At 50.4% G+C, this 20,110-nt stretch overlaps 1 protein-coding gene across 1 annotated transcript in view; it reads left to right on the forward strand.

Moving 5' to 3' along the window:
- Positions 1 to 5,019: 5,019 nt before the first annotated feature.
- LOC126517808 (receptor-type tyrosine-protein phosphatase kappa-like) overlaps positions 5,020 to 20,110 on the forward strand; it is a 472,380-nt gene continuing 457,289 nt past the window's right edge. Inside the window, exon 1 of the mRNA XM_050167603.3 lies at positions 5,020 to 5,271. Coding sequence (XP_050023560.1) covers positions 5,126 to 5,271 — 146 coding nt within the window. The 5' untranslated portion in view covers positions 5,020 to 5,125. The remainder of the gene's footprint in view (positions 5,272 to 20,110) is intronic.

A 20,110-nucleotide genomic window follows, 5' to 3' on the forward strand; every position in this document is an offset into this window, starting at 1 on the left:
TGCTTATTTTCGAACCACGGCGGAAGGTACAGTTTCCCTTCTCTAAGTTTGTTCTTTATTCTATGGTAAGCATTTCTATAGTTACCCACAAATAAAAACCATCCGTCCGTCAGTCCGTACCGCACGATACCTTTCAAAATAGAACCCGCAGCAGCGAGTGAATTCACCTTCGTGATAGCTCTCGCTTCAACGCGACTGAAGCGGCGAGAACACAGCGCTCACGAAGCTCTCAGCTTATGCCGCACTATGCTCTTTTCGCATATCACTTTCAAGATAGGTGTACGCGCGTCTGTTTTCAAAGCGAAGTAAACGGTGAGAACACAGCGCGTGAAGTTTTCAGCAGTGGGCACACTCTGTCTAAATTGCAGTTCGCTTTCGAGATACGGTTCGCGCGGCCGTGCCACAAGCAGCCGCCGCCGCCGGAGAACGGTTGATAATGGTTCGACGCGGTTGAGAAGTGCTAAATAGCGATAACGGCTCAAAACGAACGTAACGTCACAGCGCACCTGGCCCCGCCACCTGCAGTACTTTTCTTGCGCCATTCACTTGGCGCCGCCGACCACAGCAGCTCGTGTCGCCGCAGCGCTGTCGCTTATACTCGTCGGATCAAGTCTCGTAACATTGATAACGACATGGACTGCGTGTGGATGAGGAAGAGTCACAATGCTTACGCATACTTAGACAAATCCGAGAGGAGTTCCTGTATGATTTTTTTACCGGAAATGTGCAGTCAGCGGTGACCCAGAGTTGACAATGCATGTAAGAGGGGTGCCAAGCTTTTTTTTTATGAGAGTCTTGCCCAGCTCCCAAAGATCTGCTCAAGCTATGACTTGCTGATGGCTGTATGTGTTTTTTTTTTTTTATTGTCGCATGGGGGCCCTAGAACCGCCACGAATCCTACAGTGTAATGACATTAGAGCAGTATTCACGTCCAAAGGGAAATGCAGCCGGTAATTGGGCTGCCTAAGGCTTGCGGCCCGGTGGCAGCGGCCCAACCCTCCCCCGTTTCCATTGACAAATTAGGGGGAGGGGTCTGGAGCAATCTTACACCCCCCTCCCCACAGTGGTGTAGCCAGAAAATTTTTTCGTGTGAGGGGGGGTGGGGTCCCAATTGACCGTGGAGGGGGAAGGAGCGGGGCCATTGCCATAGTAGCAAAAAATTTACTGTTAGTGAGCGTTACAAGTGCCCGGTGTGCCCCACTTGGCTACGCCGCTACTAGACCCCCCCCCCCCACCCCGCAATCGACGCAAATCGAGCTATCAGAACGTGCATGACACGCATGCATGTCATAACATGAATGACATGCCGCGAAGCTGGCATGGATGTCGTCACATCATCATCATCGTCATCATCATCATCATCAGCTTATTTTGACGTCAATCGCAGGACGAAAGCTTCTCCAGCGATCTCCAATACCCCTGTCTTGTGCTAACTGGTTCCATGTGTCTTCAAGTTTCCCAATTCCATCACGTCCACATTATTCTCTGCCGTCCTCGACTGTGCTTCCCTTCCCTTAGCACCCATTCTGCAACTCCAATAGACCAGCAGTTCTCTCCCTTACGCATTGCAATGTCTGCCAAGCACGACTTCTTCCTCTTAATGTCAACCAGAATATCAGCTATCCCCGTTCGCTCTCTAATCCAGATCGCTGTCCTCCAGTCTATTATCGTCATGCCTAATAACTTTCATTCCATCGCTCGTTGCGCGGTCCTGAACGTCTTCCCAAGCTTCTTTGGTAACTTCCAAGTTTCGGCCCCATACGTTAGTAACGGTAGAAAGCAATGATTAGCAGTAAGCTCCCTGGTCATGATTTAGTAATGCCTGCCGTAAGCTCTCCAGCTAATTTTTTATTTTTGTTAATTTCCTTGATCAGAGGCCCCTGCGAGTAATTAACCTCAATAAACGTATTTCTGCGCAGGTTCTAGAGGCTGACTGCCGACCATGACATTCGTTCTCTCGCCAGGCTGCGGAACATTACTTTTCTCTTCTGTATACTAACTCTCAATCAGACTCTTACACTTTCTTCGCCAAGGTCCTCAAACGTTTGTTGCGAATAGTCTGCAGCTTTGCTGAGTATGCCAATGTCATCTACAAACCGTAACTTGGTGAGCTATTTACCGTTAGCCCTCACTCCTAACAATTCCCAGTCTAACTGGTTGCACACCTTTAAGTATTCAGTGATAGCATTGTAAATATTTTGCCATTGATCATATCAAGCCTTTTGCAGATATCTGGCTATGCAAAGTCTGCGCGTTAGTGGCATCCGTTCGATATCAACATTAGTGGGAAACTTCATTTTTGACCTCTGTTCGGAGCCAGCGCGCTGCTGCCTAGATGCCCCGACCTAATCATTCCAGCTACCTGATTCAAGCGCAGGTAGCGCGCGTTTCATGTAAAGCCAATATCAACGCCTTAACTGGCAATGTTCATTTATCATATACTGTAAGCTTGTTCACTTACTCCCTTATAATTAGGGTGTATATTAGAAAGACTGGGGCGTTCCAAGGGTGTTTTCTTGTTGAACACCCTTTTCCATTAAAAAAGGGTGTTTCAAGGGTGTTTACAAGGGTGAAAAGATGAATACACCCGTATTACACCCATAAGGGTGTGAAAATTTTTAGAGTGTACCTTATTTCGGTACTTACGCTTGTCGAAAACGCGACGACCGATTGCCGAGAGTGATAACACGGGAGTGTTGCATGCGCCGGCAGGACGCGTAAAAGATAACACGGGGGAGCTCAAGAACCTGACATTTATGTATTCTGAGCGAATGAAAACAGGCTTTGCACCCGCGAATCTGTCTTGAGTGCCACTAGAAGGCATTCTGCGAGCGTGTAACATGTTCTGGCTGAGCGTATGTTGTAGCCACCTTTGTGTACTTGGCGTACCATAGCGTTGACTGAGGCCAAGTTGTTTTGGAAACGCGCAGTCACCCGTGTATTTGTGCACTTGAAGTGCAGGAAATAATGCCCGGGAAGGGAGCGGTGCTTGAAAATCGGGTGTTTTGTTCAGATTTTATGGCATTGTTTGGGAGGAGTCTTTGCTGCGAAATGTACGTAAAAGTGAACTTATCTGTAATGCCGCTCATTCACCACTTACGCACGTTCACCTCTACACGCAATACTCCTGTTAGGTCAATATACCGAAATGATACATGCTTGTAATTTACTTTCTTTCAGCTGATGGCATCCTATGGAGCTTCGTACTGCAACGACTGCTGCTTACCTGGTGCCCCAACTTTGGATGAATGTAGAAGAAGCCCGGAACTAGTATTTTTATGCACCAAAATAAACATTTCATCATTTCAAGAGACGTCTTGCGTTTTCTTTATGAAATTACACCTGACAGATTCGGTGGAGTCTGGTGAAGGTCGTTCGCAATCATTTTTACTAAATAATGAAACCATTGCTGAAGCAGAACGAGCAGAAGCGAAAAAAAAAAAAGAATTATAAATGCCGCGCCGAACAGCGGAGCCGGCGCGGCGTGTACCAACTGGTGCTCAAAATGCGCGCGCCCAAAACCGAAACCGGAAGGAGTCAATACCATCCGCTTGGTGTGCTACAGTGAATTCGGCCGCTGGGCTCTACGGGACTGTCCGCTTTTGTTGAAATTTCTTTCTCTATGGCGCAATTGCGGGCGCTCAAATTTGATCGAGAATGATGTATACGCCAGTATTCGCTTCAGGGGCGCAATCTGATTAGATAACTCTCTTTCGCTATTGAACCCGTGACGACATTCTAGATACTTGAAATAGGTGCAGGTGCGTCATGCACTAAGCGATAACTTTGGAACACTGGCTCAGAAATCCGATCAATGGGTCAAGCGCGTCGGTTTTCTGCGTCAGTCATCGAAGCTTCCAGATTCATCGCTGGGACCCGCGTGTCTTCCAGAAAGTTGTATATCATTCGCGTCGCGCAATTAAATTATATTACACAAGGTTCGGTGAGAAGACAGCGGATAGAATCGTCGAGAACTTTCTAAAAATTTCGCATACATGCAAGCGCATCCTGAGCTGTGCGATACCATTTATTAGGTGGTGAAACGCGGTCACCCAATATAGATAAACAAGTGCACCTGTCAATATACACGCTAGCGAATGCGCAACATGCTGAACAGCTTCAGTCGCGCTACACCCTAATCACAGCCGGCTATCACTCCATAACCACGCGCACTCGATGTAACAACGCTGCTGTCATGAAAAGCGCCGGCAGCAAAACGCAAACGTTTCGTGCTGCCTTCTGCTTCACCGCGAGGAAACCCTTTACGGCCAAATCGACGCAGTCTTGAAAGTACTTGGAACCTCAATTCCGCTATTGAGGCTCCCAGTATGACATACCAACTAGCCCGAATCGATTATGCCTTCAAAGGCAACTGGCGATGTGTAGTGGTGGGGAAATTCACCAGCTGTAATACAGTAGACCCTGTGTGTAATATAAATAACGGTAATGAGTGCCCCGGAGAACCAATGTGGCAGAAACTCCGCGATGCAGCGGCCAGAGCCCCATTATCAGGCATTTAGCGGCTTTCCGTAGACTCGAGACATCTTGGTCGGGACTCCACGCGCCGTATTACCGCTTCTGAAAAGTGTGGGAGGCTGGAGGGGGCAAATGCCCCTCCCTCCCGTGCTACACCATGCTAGAAACGCTCATGTATAACGAGTATTTTCTGCGTCTTTGCGTCCCAGCGAGCTCTGCGTTTTTCAACAAAATTTCTTCGACTTTGTCGGTCATGATCTTTTTTCACGCCATATAATTTGAGAGAGGGTGGTTTCCGTTCAGGTAGTACGTTATGAATTGGAACTGCAGGATAAAGCGAAGTGGAACGAGAGGTCGACAGGTACGGCTCACAAGTGCAGTGCTGCACCAAGGAGTGAAGTCAGGCGTGCAAAATGCAGCAATGAAAATGCGAAGCGTCAAAGCGAAAGCGAGGAGCTGAGAGCGGCATCATGGAGGAGGTGGGCGAGACGGCGTGCCGAGGGGAAGGAGCGACCATGTTCGATCGGCCGCAGAGACGCCGCGCGCGTCGCAATGGTCGCTGCTGCAGCGCAGTTCTCGGACGCACCCCGTCTTCACCAAGCAGCAGACGACGCTCGATGTTGTTCGGTTTAGCGCCCAGCGCAGACGTATGGTAATTGCGAGACCCTTTGGTCGTGGCCATCCCAAGGCGAAGCTGGCGTTCCAGGTTCTTCTTCCTGTGAGCTTCCTCAACACACGGCCACGCCGACTGGGAAGACCCGTTTTCGACCTCTATGGATTTCACAGGCCTCCTAGGTGAGTTGTCTCAGAAATCATCGGCAAACAGTGATGAGCGCACCTTACAGAAACGATTTCTGGAAGACAGAAGTGTCGCACTGTATTGCAATGCACTTCCAATGTGAAATACGACTTGGCAGCAACAATGAGCATACCAACTTTTCCAAATATCGACAGTTACTTTGAAATATTTGCTCCACGGTAGTAGCGGTACCAAGTGCGGTTCCACATGTGGTGACGTTCATTCGCACTCCGTAGGCTGCAGCAGGGAATCTAATTTCGCTGCCTAAGTGGCCAGCATTTATTAAGAATGAAACGATGGTGTTTGAACGCGCCCTCAGAGCCGCGTTTCAAGTGCCGTGTTTCACGCATGTTGCCAGGAAAGCACTCTTGTGTCAGTAATTGTGATGCATCTCTAGAGAACTGGGCTTCATCTGTCTTTCCAAGCAAAGTCTAAGCCAGCTACAGCTGAGCCTTGGCTCCCCTAATTGGGCAAAGCGGAAACGCGCTCTCTAGAGCTCGTAATGCAGAGCGTGCTTAACGACGCACCAGTGATGATGCAAACAGATCTTCCCCCGTGTATCGGTAGCTCGGACGTCGCAATGCGTAGCAGGAGGCAATTCGCGTCCATCCTCTGGCAATCGAATCCAAAACTACTGAGAAAACGCTGGCTAGGCGCTGCCTTCTCTTTGCTAAAATTTGGAGCCAAGCTCTTATGCTAGCTCCGAAACAACTCCCTTGAGGAACGATAGCTATACCGCCGGCCACGTGTCAAGCTGTTAGAGTGCATTTCCTATGTGAGTGCTGTGTCAGTACGAAATAGTGGCCAAGCCCGCTATGACTCGAAAAATTAATCTCACGGCCGCCTTTGTTTTCTAGTGCTAGTGGCACTGGAGAGTGTTCCGTTGTCCAAGTGTAGGTCGCGAGAACTAGCGGCGCTTTAGTCTGGCCGTGGTTCGTGGCAGACCACGTGGCCCCTCCGTGCCGCGGCCATGGAAGAAGCAAAAATATATGAGCGTCATGCAGTCTGCCTTGGCAAGCGAACGCTCCGTGAAGCCACGGTGGTGGCCCAAAACATGACCTCTTGGGTCGACATAACGGAGCAAGAATCCAGATTTGCTGGGACATTTGGTTCCCAGCAGCCATGCGAGTAGTTTTCACTCGGTGCGCTCTTGTTCAGATGCCCTGCCGTGGCTCTGCCTGCAGAGGGGGAACACTAAAACCAACCACGCACTTTGACGTGATATCTCGTCTTGAGCCGCACCTGGCCGAGCTGATTTCGCCTTCACACGCTTTGTGGTATGCTCCCTCCTCTTGTTTCCTTGCTCCATAGACACGGCTCTTTGTCTCGTGCGCGCTCGTCACTGTGGCTATGGTTTGGCTATGTGACCAAGACGTTATTTTTTAAACGCTCTGCTGCCGCCCTCGGCGTGAGGAGCAAAATCAGGGGCATACACAGCGTGGCTACTGTTTGATTGTTGTGTACTTGTGGGAGAAATCCGCATTTCTCGCAGCTGACTAGGGCAAAGATGCATGTGCGCATTGTGCGCTCAAGACGAACGTTATCTTCTGCAACGCTTCGGGCAATTATACTGAGCACTTTAGCGAAGCACGATGTTCGGCTAGCACTGCACAGTTGTCAGTGTTTGGGGCACGAAATGTAGGGAAACGAGTAAAAAATAAAATGCCCCATACTTTTGTCAAAACCAATGACAGTTTTCTTCTCAGGAATTACAACACTTCACCGTAACAAAGTATACGGCCCTATCAAAAAAATAAAATAAAATAATTATCAGCATTTATTAGAAAAAAACAATGATAATCCTAGGAAACCGTCGCAAGATAGACTGTCCTAAAGAACAAAACAACGACATTCTAATGGCAGGACAATGTGAGTCGAGACAGACGGCACAAGCGCCTTTGAATAGTGCTCATCCATTCTACTGACATTGCTGCGAGTAGCGGGAACAGTAATGACGTGCTTACAGGCACGAATAAGTTCTGTGCAAATGTAGGTGAATATGATGGACAGAACTGACGGAGCTGAGATGTTTCGATGTCATGTACATTTGCGCTCCTAACTACAGTTGCTCTGGACGCTGAGAGCGTGATCAGGAAGTCCCGTCACAAATTTTCTGCTGGTGTGGATTAGATAAATGTTGTTCCGCCTAATAATATTGCACCCTTTATTTATCCCACCCATTCGCACATTCATGCTTCATTATTTGGAATTTGTATGCTGGATTGTGGCGTTTTTTCCTTGTAAGGAAAGGATTGTGGGTTTTTTTCCTTTATTAAGGTAGAGGTAAAGGTGAACTCTCAAAATGCAGGCCAATACCTGCTCTGCCGGTGCATTCTAAAGTTTTCGAAGGCTTTATATATGTGAGGCTAGAGTATTTCTTTAGAAAGAGAAATATAATTGCTGATGCTAAGTATTGGTTTCTAAAGAACAAGACCGCAGAGCATGCACAACTGCATAAAAAATGCTCAGGAACATGAAGAACGGATTATGCACCATCATTCACTTTGCTAATCATTAAAAAAATATGCAGATCCAATGCACATCGTGGAATCTATATGAATCGGAGCTCTCGTGAGGCGATTAATCAGACGCTTCAAATTTGGCCGTTTCGTTTATCCGTTAATGAAACGGGCAAACGGGCAAATCCGTGAGTGCGCGGTCCTCAACTTGTTCCCGAGCTTATTTTCCAACCTCATGATTGTCATAACACAACTTGGCCGTTCCACTCAAAAGACCGCATTGGCGAGCATCACCATTAGGTCCCATTGATTTTGCTCGCTCACCCGTTCATATTGTGTCAGCCAGTCCTCAACGTCAGTGTCATGGGTCCTGTTGAACGTTCCAGGGTCTCGCGGGCGGGCTGAAACAATCGTAGTCCGCGGCACAGACGCAGATGCCGTATGGTGGTCGCAACGCTGGCGCCTCCGGAGCTCTGTCGTGTGGCGACAGTACCCTTCACCACTGTGTGATTGGGCGTCAAATAGACGAGAGCGAAGCACAGGGATGGCCAAGATGGCGGAACAAGCGCAACGTCTAGGCCATCGTCGTCTTCTTCGTTAGTCCAAGGAGATGGCTTATAGCAATATATATGACATATGCATTGCAACCTCGTTCATACTCCTGGATAAAAAAAAATTGAGAGAGAATGCGCTAACCGGAGAAACGTATGATCAGTAGTGCATAAATGTGACACGCAAGTTTTAGCCCGGAGCCTCCTATCTGAATACTTGGGAAAGGAGAAATCGTTTTCCACGGAAATTACTGCACCGAATTCGATAAGGTTTGTTGCATTAAAAAGAAAGTTTTAATATCTAGTGACCGTTGGTTGCGACGTATTGATTAAGGTTCGCAATTTTCTAACAAAAATTTAGAAACAACGCAAGTTTACAGAACACTAAACAAAAATATTTATAACTCTTTGAAGGAGCAGTAAAAATAGATATCACAATTCTCTAAATTGTATCTAATAGTACTCAGAATAGCTTCACGTTCTCGCGTTCAAACTCGGTAAGGGCTCTAGCGGAGTGGTTGAGCGCACTCCGGTTATTATGCGATGCTTTGCAACTAGTGTTTGTCGAATCTTCGATGAAGTCGAAAAGCACTCCTTGTATCGTCGGAGAAGACTTCTGAGCTTTTGCTGCTTGCTCATGGGGAGACTTGCATTTTCGTCGAAGTCTGGTTCGGGGACTATGGTCGGCGGGGTAGATGCGGCAGAATCTGAGAGGAAAAAGGCATTGCTCGTTTCCACAATTTCCTCGGTGTACGCGATTGTCGCGCCCTGTTAGATATGGGGCTGTTTCCTGAGCCTACTTCGAGTTCCCCAGACCACATCGAATCGCGCCACTGCTACGTAAGGAATGCAGAAGCATGGATGACACATTCCTGAGGCACGACAAGTGCAAACAAGTTGGCGGCCCCCACTTCGTGTGCCCCGCGGTAGCTATTCTCTGCTTGACTCTTCCAGAAAGCGAGGGGATAGCCCGGCACTGTTGAAAGTAAAGTGGGTGCCAAACCAAGACGGCGGTATTGTGCCGGGACGGCCTGACGGCGGTAATGCGCCGTGACAACCGGACGGCTGTGATGTACCGGGGAGGCGCAAGCGTCCGCCTTCTTCGCCTTTGAAGAAGGCATTTGCCACCACAGCGGGGCCGTACCACCGGGAGCAGGTGAGCCCTCGGACAATGGAGCCCAATCGTCCCCCCTTCTCCGCCTTTGAAGAAGCGCATTACAAGTCAGCAAGGCAAGACCGCAGAGAGCCACCAGGTGTGACATCACCGCACGGGAGCCTACCATTGGCCGAAGGTGGCGTCATCGGAAGCACCGTCACAATCCGGTTCGCGGGACCGGTCCCCCCTGAGCATGTACGCCTCTGCAAGCTCGGCTTCAGAGTGAGGCCAGCGAGGCCCCGCCCAGTACAGTACAGGCAGTGCGGCCGCTTCGGACACGTCCCGGAATCCTGCCGGTGGCCGAGCGACTGCATCTCCTGCTGCACAAAACATGCAGCGAGCGACTCCTGCGAGACCATCCGCTGCAGGAACTGCGGGGGCCCCCACAGGGCGGACACTCCTGCCTGCCCCAAATGGCAGGAAGAAAGGAGGGTGGCCACAATCCTCGCTTCCTCCACCACGGCACTATCGAGGCGAGCTGTGAGGGCAGCCGTACGGGAGGAGAAGCAGCAGGAGTTGCCAACACTGGCACAGTCATATGCCAGTGCACTGAAGGGTCCCAGCCCCACAGCAACGCCTCCAGTACCAGCCCCTCGTACGTCCCGCCGCCGGGAGACGCGGGACCCTGCTTCCCCACCTGGCCAGCCTACCGTGGATCAGCTCGTAGCGAACCTGCTACTCGCCATGCAAGCAGTGAGCACCATGCTGCCAGCTGACCACCCGCTCCGATCCAAATGCCTGCAGGCAGTGGCTTCCCAGCAGCCGCCACACCATCATGGCCAGTCGCACTCCTAAGGGTCGGCCACGCATCCTGCAGTGGAATTGCAACTACCTGCTGCGCCGACACGCCGAGCTGGTCGCCCAGCTACCTCTGCACGACTATAATGTCCTCGCCTTTCAGGAAACATACGTGCGTGCAGAGGAGGTTTCACTGCCAGGCTACATCGGCTACAGCAGTGCGAGCGAGTGCGCATTGACAGACTGTACTTCGGCGCCTTGCTGCGAGAGGAGCCACCCGCACGAGCGTCCCCGTGTCGCCTTGTACATTCGCGCCGCTCTCCCACACGTACTGATCGACACGACCCATCTGTGTAGTTCTGTGGTGGAGTGCGTGGCCGCTACTGTGCGCGCACAGGGCACCGACACCTCCGTCGCGTCCGTGTACATCCGCCCCGATCGCGCCGACCGGCGCCAACAGTACGACCCCGATTTTCTCCCGCGCCTAACCGCATCGCTCTCGTCGGACTGTGTTGTGTGCGGTGATTTTAACGCTCACCACCGCGGCTGGGGGAGTGCTACGTCTGATCAGCGGGGAAGGGCTCTTTTCGGTGCCGCGTCATCACTGGGCCTCTCCATTCTAAACAGTGGAAAGCTCACGTTCGTGCGCCGCAGTGGGATAACGTCAGCGATCGATCTGGCACTCGTCTCGGAGCGCTGCTCATAGGTGTGGCAGCGCGCTCCGGACACTGCCGGCTCGGATGATTACCCCATCACTCTGGCTCCCACCTCTCCCAGCCGCAATGTCACTCGTGTGTGCGTGGTGGTGCGCTGGTCAAAGTACCGTGATCTGTGCCGCGAGTGGTCGCGCGACACCGATTTCTTCTGACACGTTGCAGAGTGTGCGAGGCGGGCATCGACGAGAGCGGTGGTCCCGGCCGGTTCTCCCTGCCCGGACATTAAGTTACTAAACCTGCGCGCCGCCCGCCGCCGCGCTCAGCGCCGTGCCGTACGCTCGGGTATCGCGTCCGACTGGACTGTGTACAACAGACTGGACGCAGTGTGCCGACGACACGCGAAGCGGCTGCGCCGCCGCAGCTGGGCACGGCTCTGCTCATCGCTTGCTGACCCGCGCAACCAGGCGCGTCATGCGCGCGCTCGTCAACCCGAAGTCTCCTCGCTGGCCAGTCCTCGCCATCGCTGTTGCGCGCGGCATCACCGAGATGGCGCTCGCGGAACTTCTCGCCGAATCGTTCGCTGCCATCGCCGTCTCCACCTCACCCGGCGTCCCTGCGGTTGCATTGCGGGCGCTCTACACGGCTGTGTTCGTGAGAGGGGAAGATCGCGCGCATACCGCGCGGGCGATTGACAGCCTGTGCAGCGACGGCTTCACCTTTCACGAGCAGCAGCGCGTCCTGTGCCGCAGGCGGCGCAGCAGCGCACCCGGAGCAGATGGTGTCACACACCAAATGCTCCGAAACCTGGACGACGACCACCGCCAGCATCTCCTGGACGCGTACAACACCGTCTTCCGAGAGGGCTGCCTGCCGGACCCTTGGCGCTGTGCTGTCGTCGTACCAGTACTGAAGCGCGGCAAGCCTGCACGCGACCTCACCTCCTACCGGCCTGTCTCGCTGACGTCGGTGCCGGGAAAAACCATGGAGACGATGGCGCTGTCGAGGCTGCAGTGGATCGCGCGAGCGCGCGGTGCCCTTCCGTCCGAGCAGTGCGGCTTCCGTGCGCACCGGTCTACTGGCGACTGCATCGCTGTTGTTGTGGGCACACTGGAGCAGGCCAGGCGCGCGGGAGAAGCTGCCTTCCTCCTCCTCCTCGATGTGCGCAGCGCCTTTGACTCACTCCCGCACGAGTCGATCATCTCGGCTGTGGAAGCCCTCGGCGTGGTCGGCAACCTACTTGCCTACGTCAAGGCCTTCCTCGCTAACAGGACGTTCGCCGTTCGCGTTGGCCGCGCAACCAGCTCGCCACGACCAGTGACCACCGGCGTGCCTCAGGGTAGTGTGTTGAGCCCTTTCCTGTTTAACCTCACCCTCGCTCCCATCATCAAGTGCTTGCCGAAAGCTGGTCGCTTCCCTGTGCATGCGGTTGTGTACGCGGACGACGTCGCCCTCTACGTGCGGGGGCCGAGGACTGCCATTGCCGAGATGCGCCGCGAACTGCAGGAGGCCGTCGACTCTGTCGCCGGCTTTCTGCGTGCCATTGGATTGCAGCTATCGTCAACCAAGAGCGAGGCGTTCATGGTGCACCCTCACGCTGCCACACGCCGCCACACCGGCCGCGTACTCGTCGACGGTGTTCCACTGTGTTGGCAGCCGACCGTGCGATACCTTGGCCTTACAATAGACCATCGCCTCGCTTGGCGTACGGCTGTGCGGCGCCTACGAGCCGAAACACTACGTATTGAGTGCGCGATCCGCCGCCTGCTCGCGCGCGGAGACGGCAGCCCCCCATCGTTCGCGGTTGGAGTGTATGGTGCGCTGGCACTCTCGCGGGTGTTTTACGCACTCCCGCTATGTGGTGTGCGCGATTCACAGTGGCGCAACATCGACGGCGACCACCGCAGAGTGCTACGGATGTGCCATGGCCTCCCACGAGCATCACGAGTGGCGGAGACGCTTGCAGAAACCGGCGCTTGGCCTCCCTCACTGACGGCCGATCTCGGCGCGCTCGGCCACATCGAGCGCCTCTCCAGTGCCTCCGACGCGAGCCCTATCCTGTCGCTGCTGCGGCAGCTCTCAGCATCCAGAGTGGGCAAAATGCTGCAGCTCTTCGAGGAAATTGTGGCTGACCCGCCGGCTCCACCACCAGACTGGCCGCCTCCGAGCCTCGCCGCGCCCCTGGACGTGTGTCTCGAACTGCCAGGCGTCCGCTCCAAGCACCGCACGCCTCTCTGCGCCATCATGCAGGAGGCTGCAGCGAGGATACAGGACGACCTGGCAGGGAGAGCACACCTATACACGGATGGCTCAGTACTCGAGGACGGCTCTGCGGCTGCTGCCTGCTTCGCCCCGAGCCTCGCCATCGAAAGCCAGTGCCGCCTGCCCTGCCGAGCCAACTCCACCATCGCTGAGCTCGTGGGAATACACCTGGCTGCGAACGCGCTCGAGCAATCGCCGCACATCGCTCGCGCGGCCATCCTCACCGACTCGAGGCCCGCCCTGCAGCAGCTACTCATGGAGGAGCGCGCCCCGCTGCTAGCCCTGCGTGTTGCGTGCAGACTCCAAGCCTTGCAGCACCGAGGACTGGATCTACGGCTGCAGTGGGTGCCTTCGCACGTTGGCGTCGCCGGGAACGAGGCCGTCGACAAGCTCGCGCGGCGCGCACACGACCACAACACGCCGATCACGCTGCGGGTCAGCTCGTTCGACACCGCGCCACTTAGGGCCCGTACATGGTCGCTCCGCACGTCCGTTCCGCCCTCGTCCGGTCGCGTGCGGAAGCCTCTCTACTGGTGAGCGAGGAGCGGACGCAAGTTTCCCGTCCGGCCGCCTGCTCGTCTCTCATTGGCTGGTCCGAGGCGGACAGTTCGGCTGTCGTCACAGCAAACATGGCGCTTGCTCGAAGCGAAGCGAAGCGGGGACGTAAGGCTTAAGCTACAGCCGCGTCAGAAACAGTCTATTTTTTCTCCTTTTTGGGATTTTTACTAGTTATCTGGCACCCACGGAGATAGTCATCGAAAGCAGCAAGCCGGCGTACCCTTCCAGACCTCATCAGTGCGTGCGATCGCCTACAGAAACAGACGGAGCGCAGGAAGTGTGTGTTGTGTTTACGAGAGCATCGGAAGAAATATTTGAAGCCGTCGACTTCGTGATTTTTTGTTCCATGCTTCGCGTGCGTGTCGCAAACGAGAAGTCCATCACATACACGTGCATTCTGAGCAGCAGGACACATGTTCAGTGCGTGGCAAAATAACTAGCGTCCGATTGGCGCACCCAGCGTACACGTTTGGTTTCTGCTCTGTGTATGCGGATCGTTGCCGCGAAGTGGTGAACGCCAGCCCTTCGCAACTTTCAGAAGTAATGATACGATCAGTAGCGATAAATATTTATCGCCTTGTTATCGCTGCCATTCCGCGTGTGCTATACTGCGCGTGAGCCGTTTGGCGGCTGCGACGCGCCGAGGTGACCGCGACGTTCGAGCTGTGTTGTTGTTATGAAGTGTGTCCTATACTACGTGTGAGCCGTTTTGCCGGCTGCGACGCGTCGAAGTGACCGCGACGTTCTACCTGTGTTCTTGCTGTTATGAAATGTGTTTGCAAGCTACAAACCGTGATTATGTATGCGCGATGTGTCGCAGCGTTGCTGGGTGTAGAAGTGCTCGTTCTACGCGATGTGCGTTTGCTCAGAAGTGAACTGTGCAGATGTGTTGCCGATCGCGTTTTCATATTTAGTACCCTTACAGATAAGCCCTATCACACCGGCCTTTTCTGCTTCGTACATCTATCTTTTCTTTCAAAAGTTGTTACTGCATGGTTGAAGATGCTTCTATCGGTGGGGGGAAATTAGGGAACATCATAATAATTGCATACGTCAAGACGGTCAGCGCTGTCGTGAAATGTGGACGCGCCTGAGAGCACTAATGTCATGAATGCAAATTTCTGGCAGCCTTGATTTTCATAATGTGGACACTAGTGTGAAGATCAAGAATTTCTAGATTTCACGAAGTAAATTGCTTTATATTTTGTGGTGCAAGCGGCTTACATAGCCAAAAATCTGAGCTGCTTGTTTTTGACTAGTGACTAAGCACAGCGTCTGTTTATGAAGACACCGGTGGCATGGTAGATGAATATGTTATAGGTAAGAACTGGATACTACCTTCTTATTAACTAAAAATTTTACGCTTGCTGACAAAAAGCAATATAAATGTATAAATGAACACGTAGGACGAGTAGTAACAAGTAAGTGTCACAGGTATGGTGTTATATAATATTCTGCTAGCAGCCAGCAGAACTGCGTGAAATAAATTTTGCCCAGAGTTCTTCCTCACTAGCCAGCCATGGCCACGTTACTAATGCAGGCAGAATTGGGTAAGCGAAAGTTTGTGGTTACTTTGTTTATCCACCCTATTTGATTATCTGGTTCGTGTCGCCTGTTTTGGCACGAGCCTTCAGTTTAAAGCGAACAATAGCACAAGTACCAGCATTATATGCCTGATAAGTGCTTTATTTTCTTTCCTCGTGTTCATTCTGCCAACAGTCATTAGCAAATAATGTGCATTAAACTGACTTGGGCCTGTAAAGTATGTCCATTAAATGTTTTTCCAGTGCACTTTCATCTGCGAGTAAATTTACTGCTACCTATCATTCGTGGGTGTGGGATGTTGGACGCTATAAGTGGCTATCTGACTGATCTTTATTTTGAATAGGCCACGGTTCCACTCATTAACTGAACCGTTTTCAGCTGCGCTGCCACACTATAGAAAGGGGGACCTCGCCTCTTGTCATTCTTTAGCATGTTCATGGCCACAGTGCATTGTCCATGAGAAGTCAGCTGCTATCACAATATAAAACGTGCCTATTGGCTGCTATGAGTTTATCCTGAACACGAATTTTCACAGTTATGTAAGCATTAGTTATGTGACCGAAGCCAGCCAATGAGCACGAACTGCTGGCAAAATTTTCAAGCGACTCTGCAGGCAGAGTGTCTGTTCCCTATATTATGTTAGCCACACTGCTTTGTCAGTATGCTGAATTGTTTTTTTTTTTTGACAGAAATTAACTACCCAGCCAGACAAGATATTGCCAAACCATCAATTTTAGGCCCGTACACATGGTCACTTCTTTATTTTATGATTTTCTGGGCATGACAGCCATGGCTTAACTTATGCACGGAGTTGAGTTGCTGCATGTGAGAAAAAAAATCACTGCGTAGCTAATAGGAATTAGACTGGTACAAAAAAATTATTTATCTTTATGGCTTGTAGTATAAGTGGTGCTGTTCATTTGATGCACACAGTAACATGTGAACACAAATGTATGTGTACCTTGCATTTATGTGCATGTGTGTGTGAATAAAACAGCACAACTTCTAATATCAAGGCACGTTGTACCAACTATACCCATTAAAGATGTTCTATGTGGTATTCAGCTGATCGTATTGAAATTTTATCACATGGTGCAGTTACAACATTTCATACCTGTATGTAAACCTATTTAAGAACTGTATTCACTGCATGCGAGAATCCATATTTTAGGCCAATGCAGTACCTGGAGTAGCAGCTTTTTAGTTAGCTTTTGCCACAGCTCATTAGAGGGATCGTGTTGACTATGCCATCCAAACAACTCATATAAAGGTTTGTGTTTAGTATACCAGCAGTGAAATACTGAATGTAGCTGCAATTCTTTGTATACTAGTGAGATTAATTCCACTGCTCATTGTTCTGTAACGTATTGTTCTTCAGTCACACATGGTGACAGTATTTGGCGTCACGAGTTCTAGGCTATTTTTCACATGGGCCTTTTGATGAAGTGAAATCTGCCTCTTCAACAGTAAGTTTAGTGGAAAGCCACCACTGAACCAATAGCTCAAAGGCCAATTCCTGCATGCTTTTCGCCAATTGGGTAGTGCGCGGAAACTATGTGTGATACATCACTTCAGCTACACCAATAATCACACAGCTAAACCTGCCACATATAGTTAAGTCATTGATATAGGCAGAGGAAGATGATTTACGTATGTAACAGTTACTCATCCCTTGAAATGTGAATGACCCAAACCTTCGCGAGCATATCAGTCACAACCACCCAGCAGCACAAGTGGGAACACTTGTGCTATCACAAACGAAAACAAGTAGAATAGTACCACCGTCTCAGCTGGTTTGTTGTGATTACCTTGCCTGCAAGTTTCTTGTTTCTACAAATAGCTTGTATACATATTTGACCTGCACCGCAAAGAGCTGATGTGACAAAAAAATGTGTACACCTTAGTGTTATGTTGCTTTTCATGGTGTCTCAGTTTACTTAATACAGTTTTGAATTTACAGATTGCTTCACATGTTTATAGCTAAAAACCACTGAAAACTACTTGCATTGTGACTGCAAGGTCACAACACGAGGATTTGTGTGGTATCCTTCCTGTTCATCGGTGTGTCCTTGCACTATAAATGTAAAATGTCACACCTGCAAACCTGAGCATCCACCCTTACATTTCAAACACTTTTTTGAATGCTCGGCAGTTATGCTTACAAGCACATTGTGACAGCAAATCTACACCACCTTAATTTAAGTGCGATGTAAAGGGTTGTTTGTGCATATCCAAGCTGTTCTAGCGTGCCTGCAGGGATACAGCATTGTCCAGTGGCACCGTATAGTTCAGGCATAACAGTGAACTAGTAAACAAAGCGGCTGATAATACTAAGCTGACCCATATGTAGCAGCATCATATTATCTAACCCGCACGCAAAGTTGCTTTCAGTGTACTGAATAACCGCAGCTTTGATTTACCAAGTTATATTACTGCACACACAGAGCGCTGAAACAAAGTCTGTACAATGGTGAGAAATGTGCCAAGGAATGAAAGATAACTTGTGATGTGTGGATTTGAATAGTAGATGTGAATGCATACCCAATTCACCAGTATGCATGTTTTCTTTTCGAACAATTTTACATTTGGCACAGAGGCTGAGCCACTACGGCCTCTTGACTGCAAATTTCTGTGCTCTCACAGTGCTAATGGGAGTATCGTTCATTTGGCTACCCAAATAGTGAATAGGTAATAGAGCACTACAATCTTTCAGTTTTACGCAGAACACCTTGTGCATTATTCACAAAACTGAACCTAAGGAACTATTCGCTGGTTTGTTATGGAAATAAAAAAATGACAATGAATGTCTCCTCGCTTTTTGTGTGGCCCTGTCTTCTGCCCTACGCACCTTCATTTCATTGTCATGTGCATGTTAAAACAGCAACTAAGTAAGAAAGACAAACACAAAACTAATAACTACATCAACCTTTTCACACCACAAGAGGCCACTGAACTCACTGCTAAGCTACACTTGATAATGTTGGTTTGCTTTCAAATAAATACAGGCACTGGCCAGCTGTTTATGTTATGCTATGCATTTTTCATTTTCCTAAATATATGGCTGTGCATGAGCTAGCAAGGTTGTTACTACATAAATACATAAAGAACATGCAGCCCATGCCCAACTAACTCATATAGCCTGAGTATAGCTTATTTTTTATATGTAGAGCAATCAAAATAGAACACGCATGTATGATGCCGACAGTATCAAACAATCTCAAGTCGAACATCCTTGTTTGGTGCCATGGGTGAGAGAGGGAGCATGCCTGTCAAGGTACTGCTTAATTTTGTGCGCTTTGGTAATGTTTGTGCATTGTTGAAATGTTAAATTAGGTATGTTAAGTAGTAAGGTGGCAACATATTGGGTAGCCAGGCTGGCAAGAAAGAATGCAATTGTTTGATTTCACTCAAAATAAGTTTTCTTATCAGCAATATAAATTATATGCTTTCAAATAAGTACTCCCCTTGGAAACATATCTCATGAGTATGCATATATCTGCATAAGGTCACCGCTATACATACATATTGCTTTAAGCCAGTCATAATGAATTGTACATTCACTGCTTAACCTTCAATTTCTTGCTGCATGAAGTTAACCACTTATGCATAACTTTTTTTTTGCACACGGTGAGAACTTCAGTCATCGCTGAGCAAATAATTTAAGGAAAAGGCATTCCATGAATCCAACTGCTTTAAGCACTCTCTTAAAATTGGCAGAGTGAAAAAAAAAAAAGCACGAGCGAGCGTATCAGCAAGCTGTACTCGGAGCCTCACACGCGTGCTCAGTGGTAAAAAGGTGCGTCTTGGCGACCTACGCAAATGCATTCCGCGACAGATGTGCGTGTGTTCCGTATTCTTGCAAGCTGTCACTAGCACTACAGAAACCGCGCTTCCGGCGACACTATCAGTCTCGCGTGACGCAGAACGCAGCACGTTGGATAATTAGAGAGGTTTTGTTCAACCAGCCAAGGCAGCGCGCACTGAAAGTAATCATCCGAGAATACGTCGCGTGCTGCGACGTGATGCGATTGCAATACATCTGTAAAAGGTGGCGCAGATAAGACGACTGTGCAATGTTTCGAAGGATGACGGTGCCAATGCAACACATACGGCTGCAGAACAGAATGTGGCAGCCTAGAGTCGCATTTTCACCGGAACGCGGAAACTTGAAATCAGATCTGCAAAAATATGCCAGTGTCGTCTGCTGTCAAAGGTCGTTGCCAACCTTGAACACCTTTGCTCCGCCGAACGGTTGCCAGCTGTCAACAGGCCGCGTCGCCCAATAGGAGGGCGCGTGCGTTCCGGTCGTGCGGATTGAGCGTGCATCGAATTTTGCGACACCGTCCGCCTTTCGGGCTTCCGCACGCGGCCGGGCGAGGGCGGAACGGACGGGCGGAGCGACCATGTACGGGCCCTTAGGATCCGCCGAGAGCTCGCGCTCCGCCATCCCGACGGTCGGGTGGCGCGGGGTAGGGTGCCTCGATGTCCTCCTCGCCCGCCGCTCCGTTCAGGGTGGAGACAAGTGCGTCGTCTGCTACGGCGTCCGCCATGTTCTTGCCCACTGCGAGCGGCGCGTTGTTGGCGCGCGTGTGGATGAGCGGTTTGACGGAAGCAATGCGCTTGTTTGATTACTTCGATTACGAATTTCTCTACTATTAAGAAATATTTTTGCACCGAAAAAATATGTGCGCCTTCCCTAGGGTCCCTCTTTTATGCCTGCTCAACTTCCTGTTTCTATTTAGTGTCGTTTTAATGCTGTCGTCTGGAAGTACCCTCGTAAAACGCGTTGCAACCATTGATCAGCGTCCTGGCGTGTTTTGTTTACGAACTGTAAATACAGAAATTAAGTTGCGCGGGAATCCCTTTGTTTTACAGTGGGAAATGATCCGTTAAACACAAGCGTTCATAGAGGA

The sequence above is a fragment of the Dermacentor andersoni genome, chromosome 11 (assembly GCF_023375885.2).
Source record: "Dermacentor andersoni chromosome 11, qqDerAnde1_hic_scaffold, whole genome shotgun sequence".
NCBI lineage: Eukaryota > Metazoa > Arthropoda > Arachnida > Ixodida > Ixodidae > Dermacentor > Dermacentor andersoni.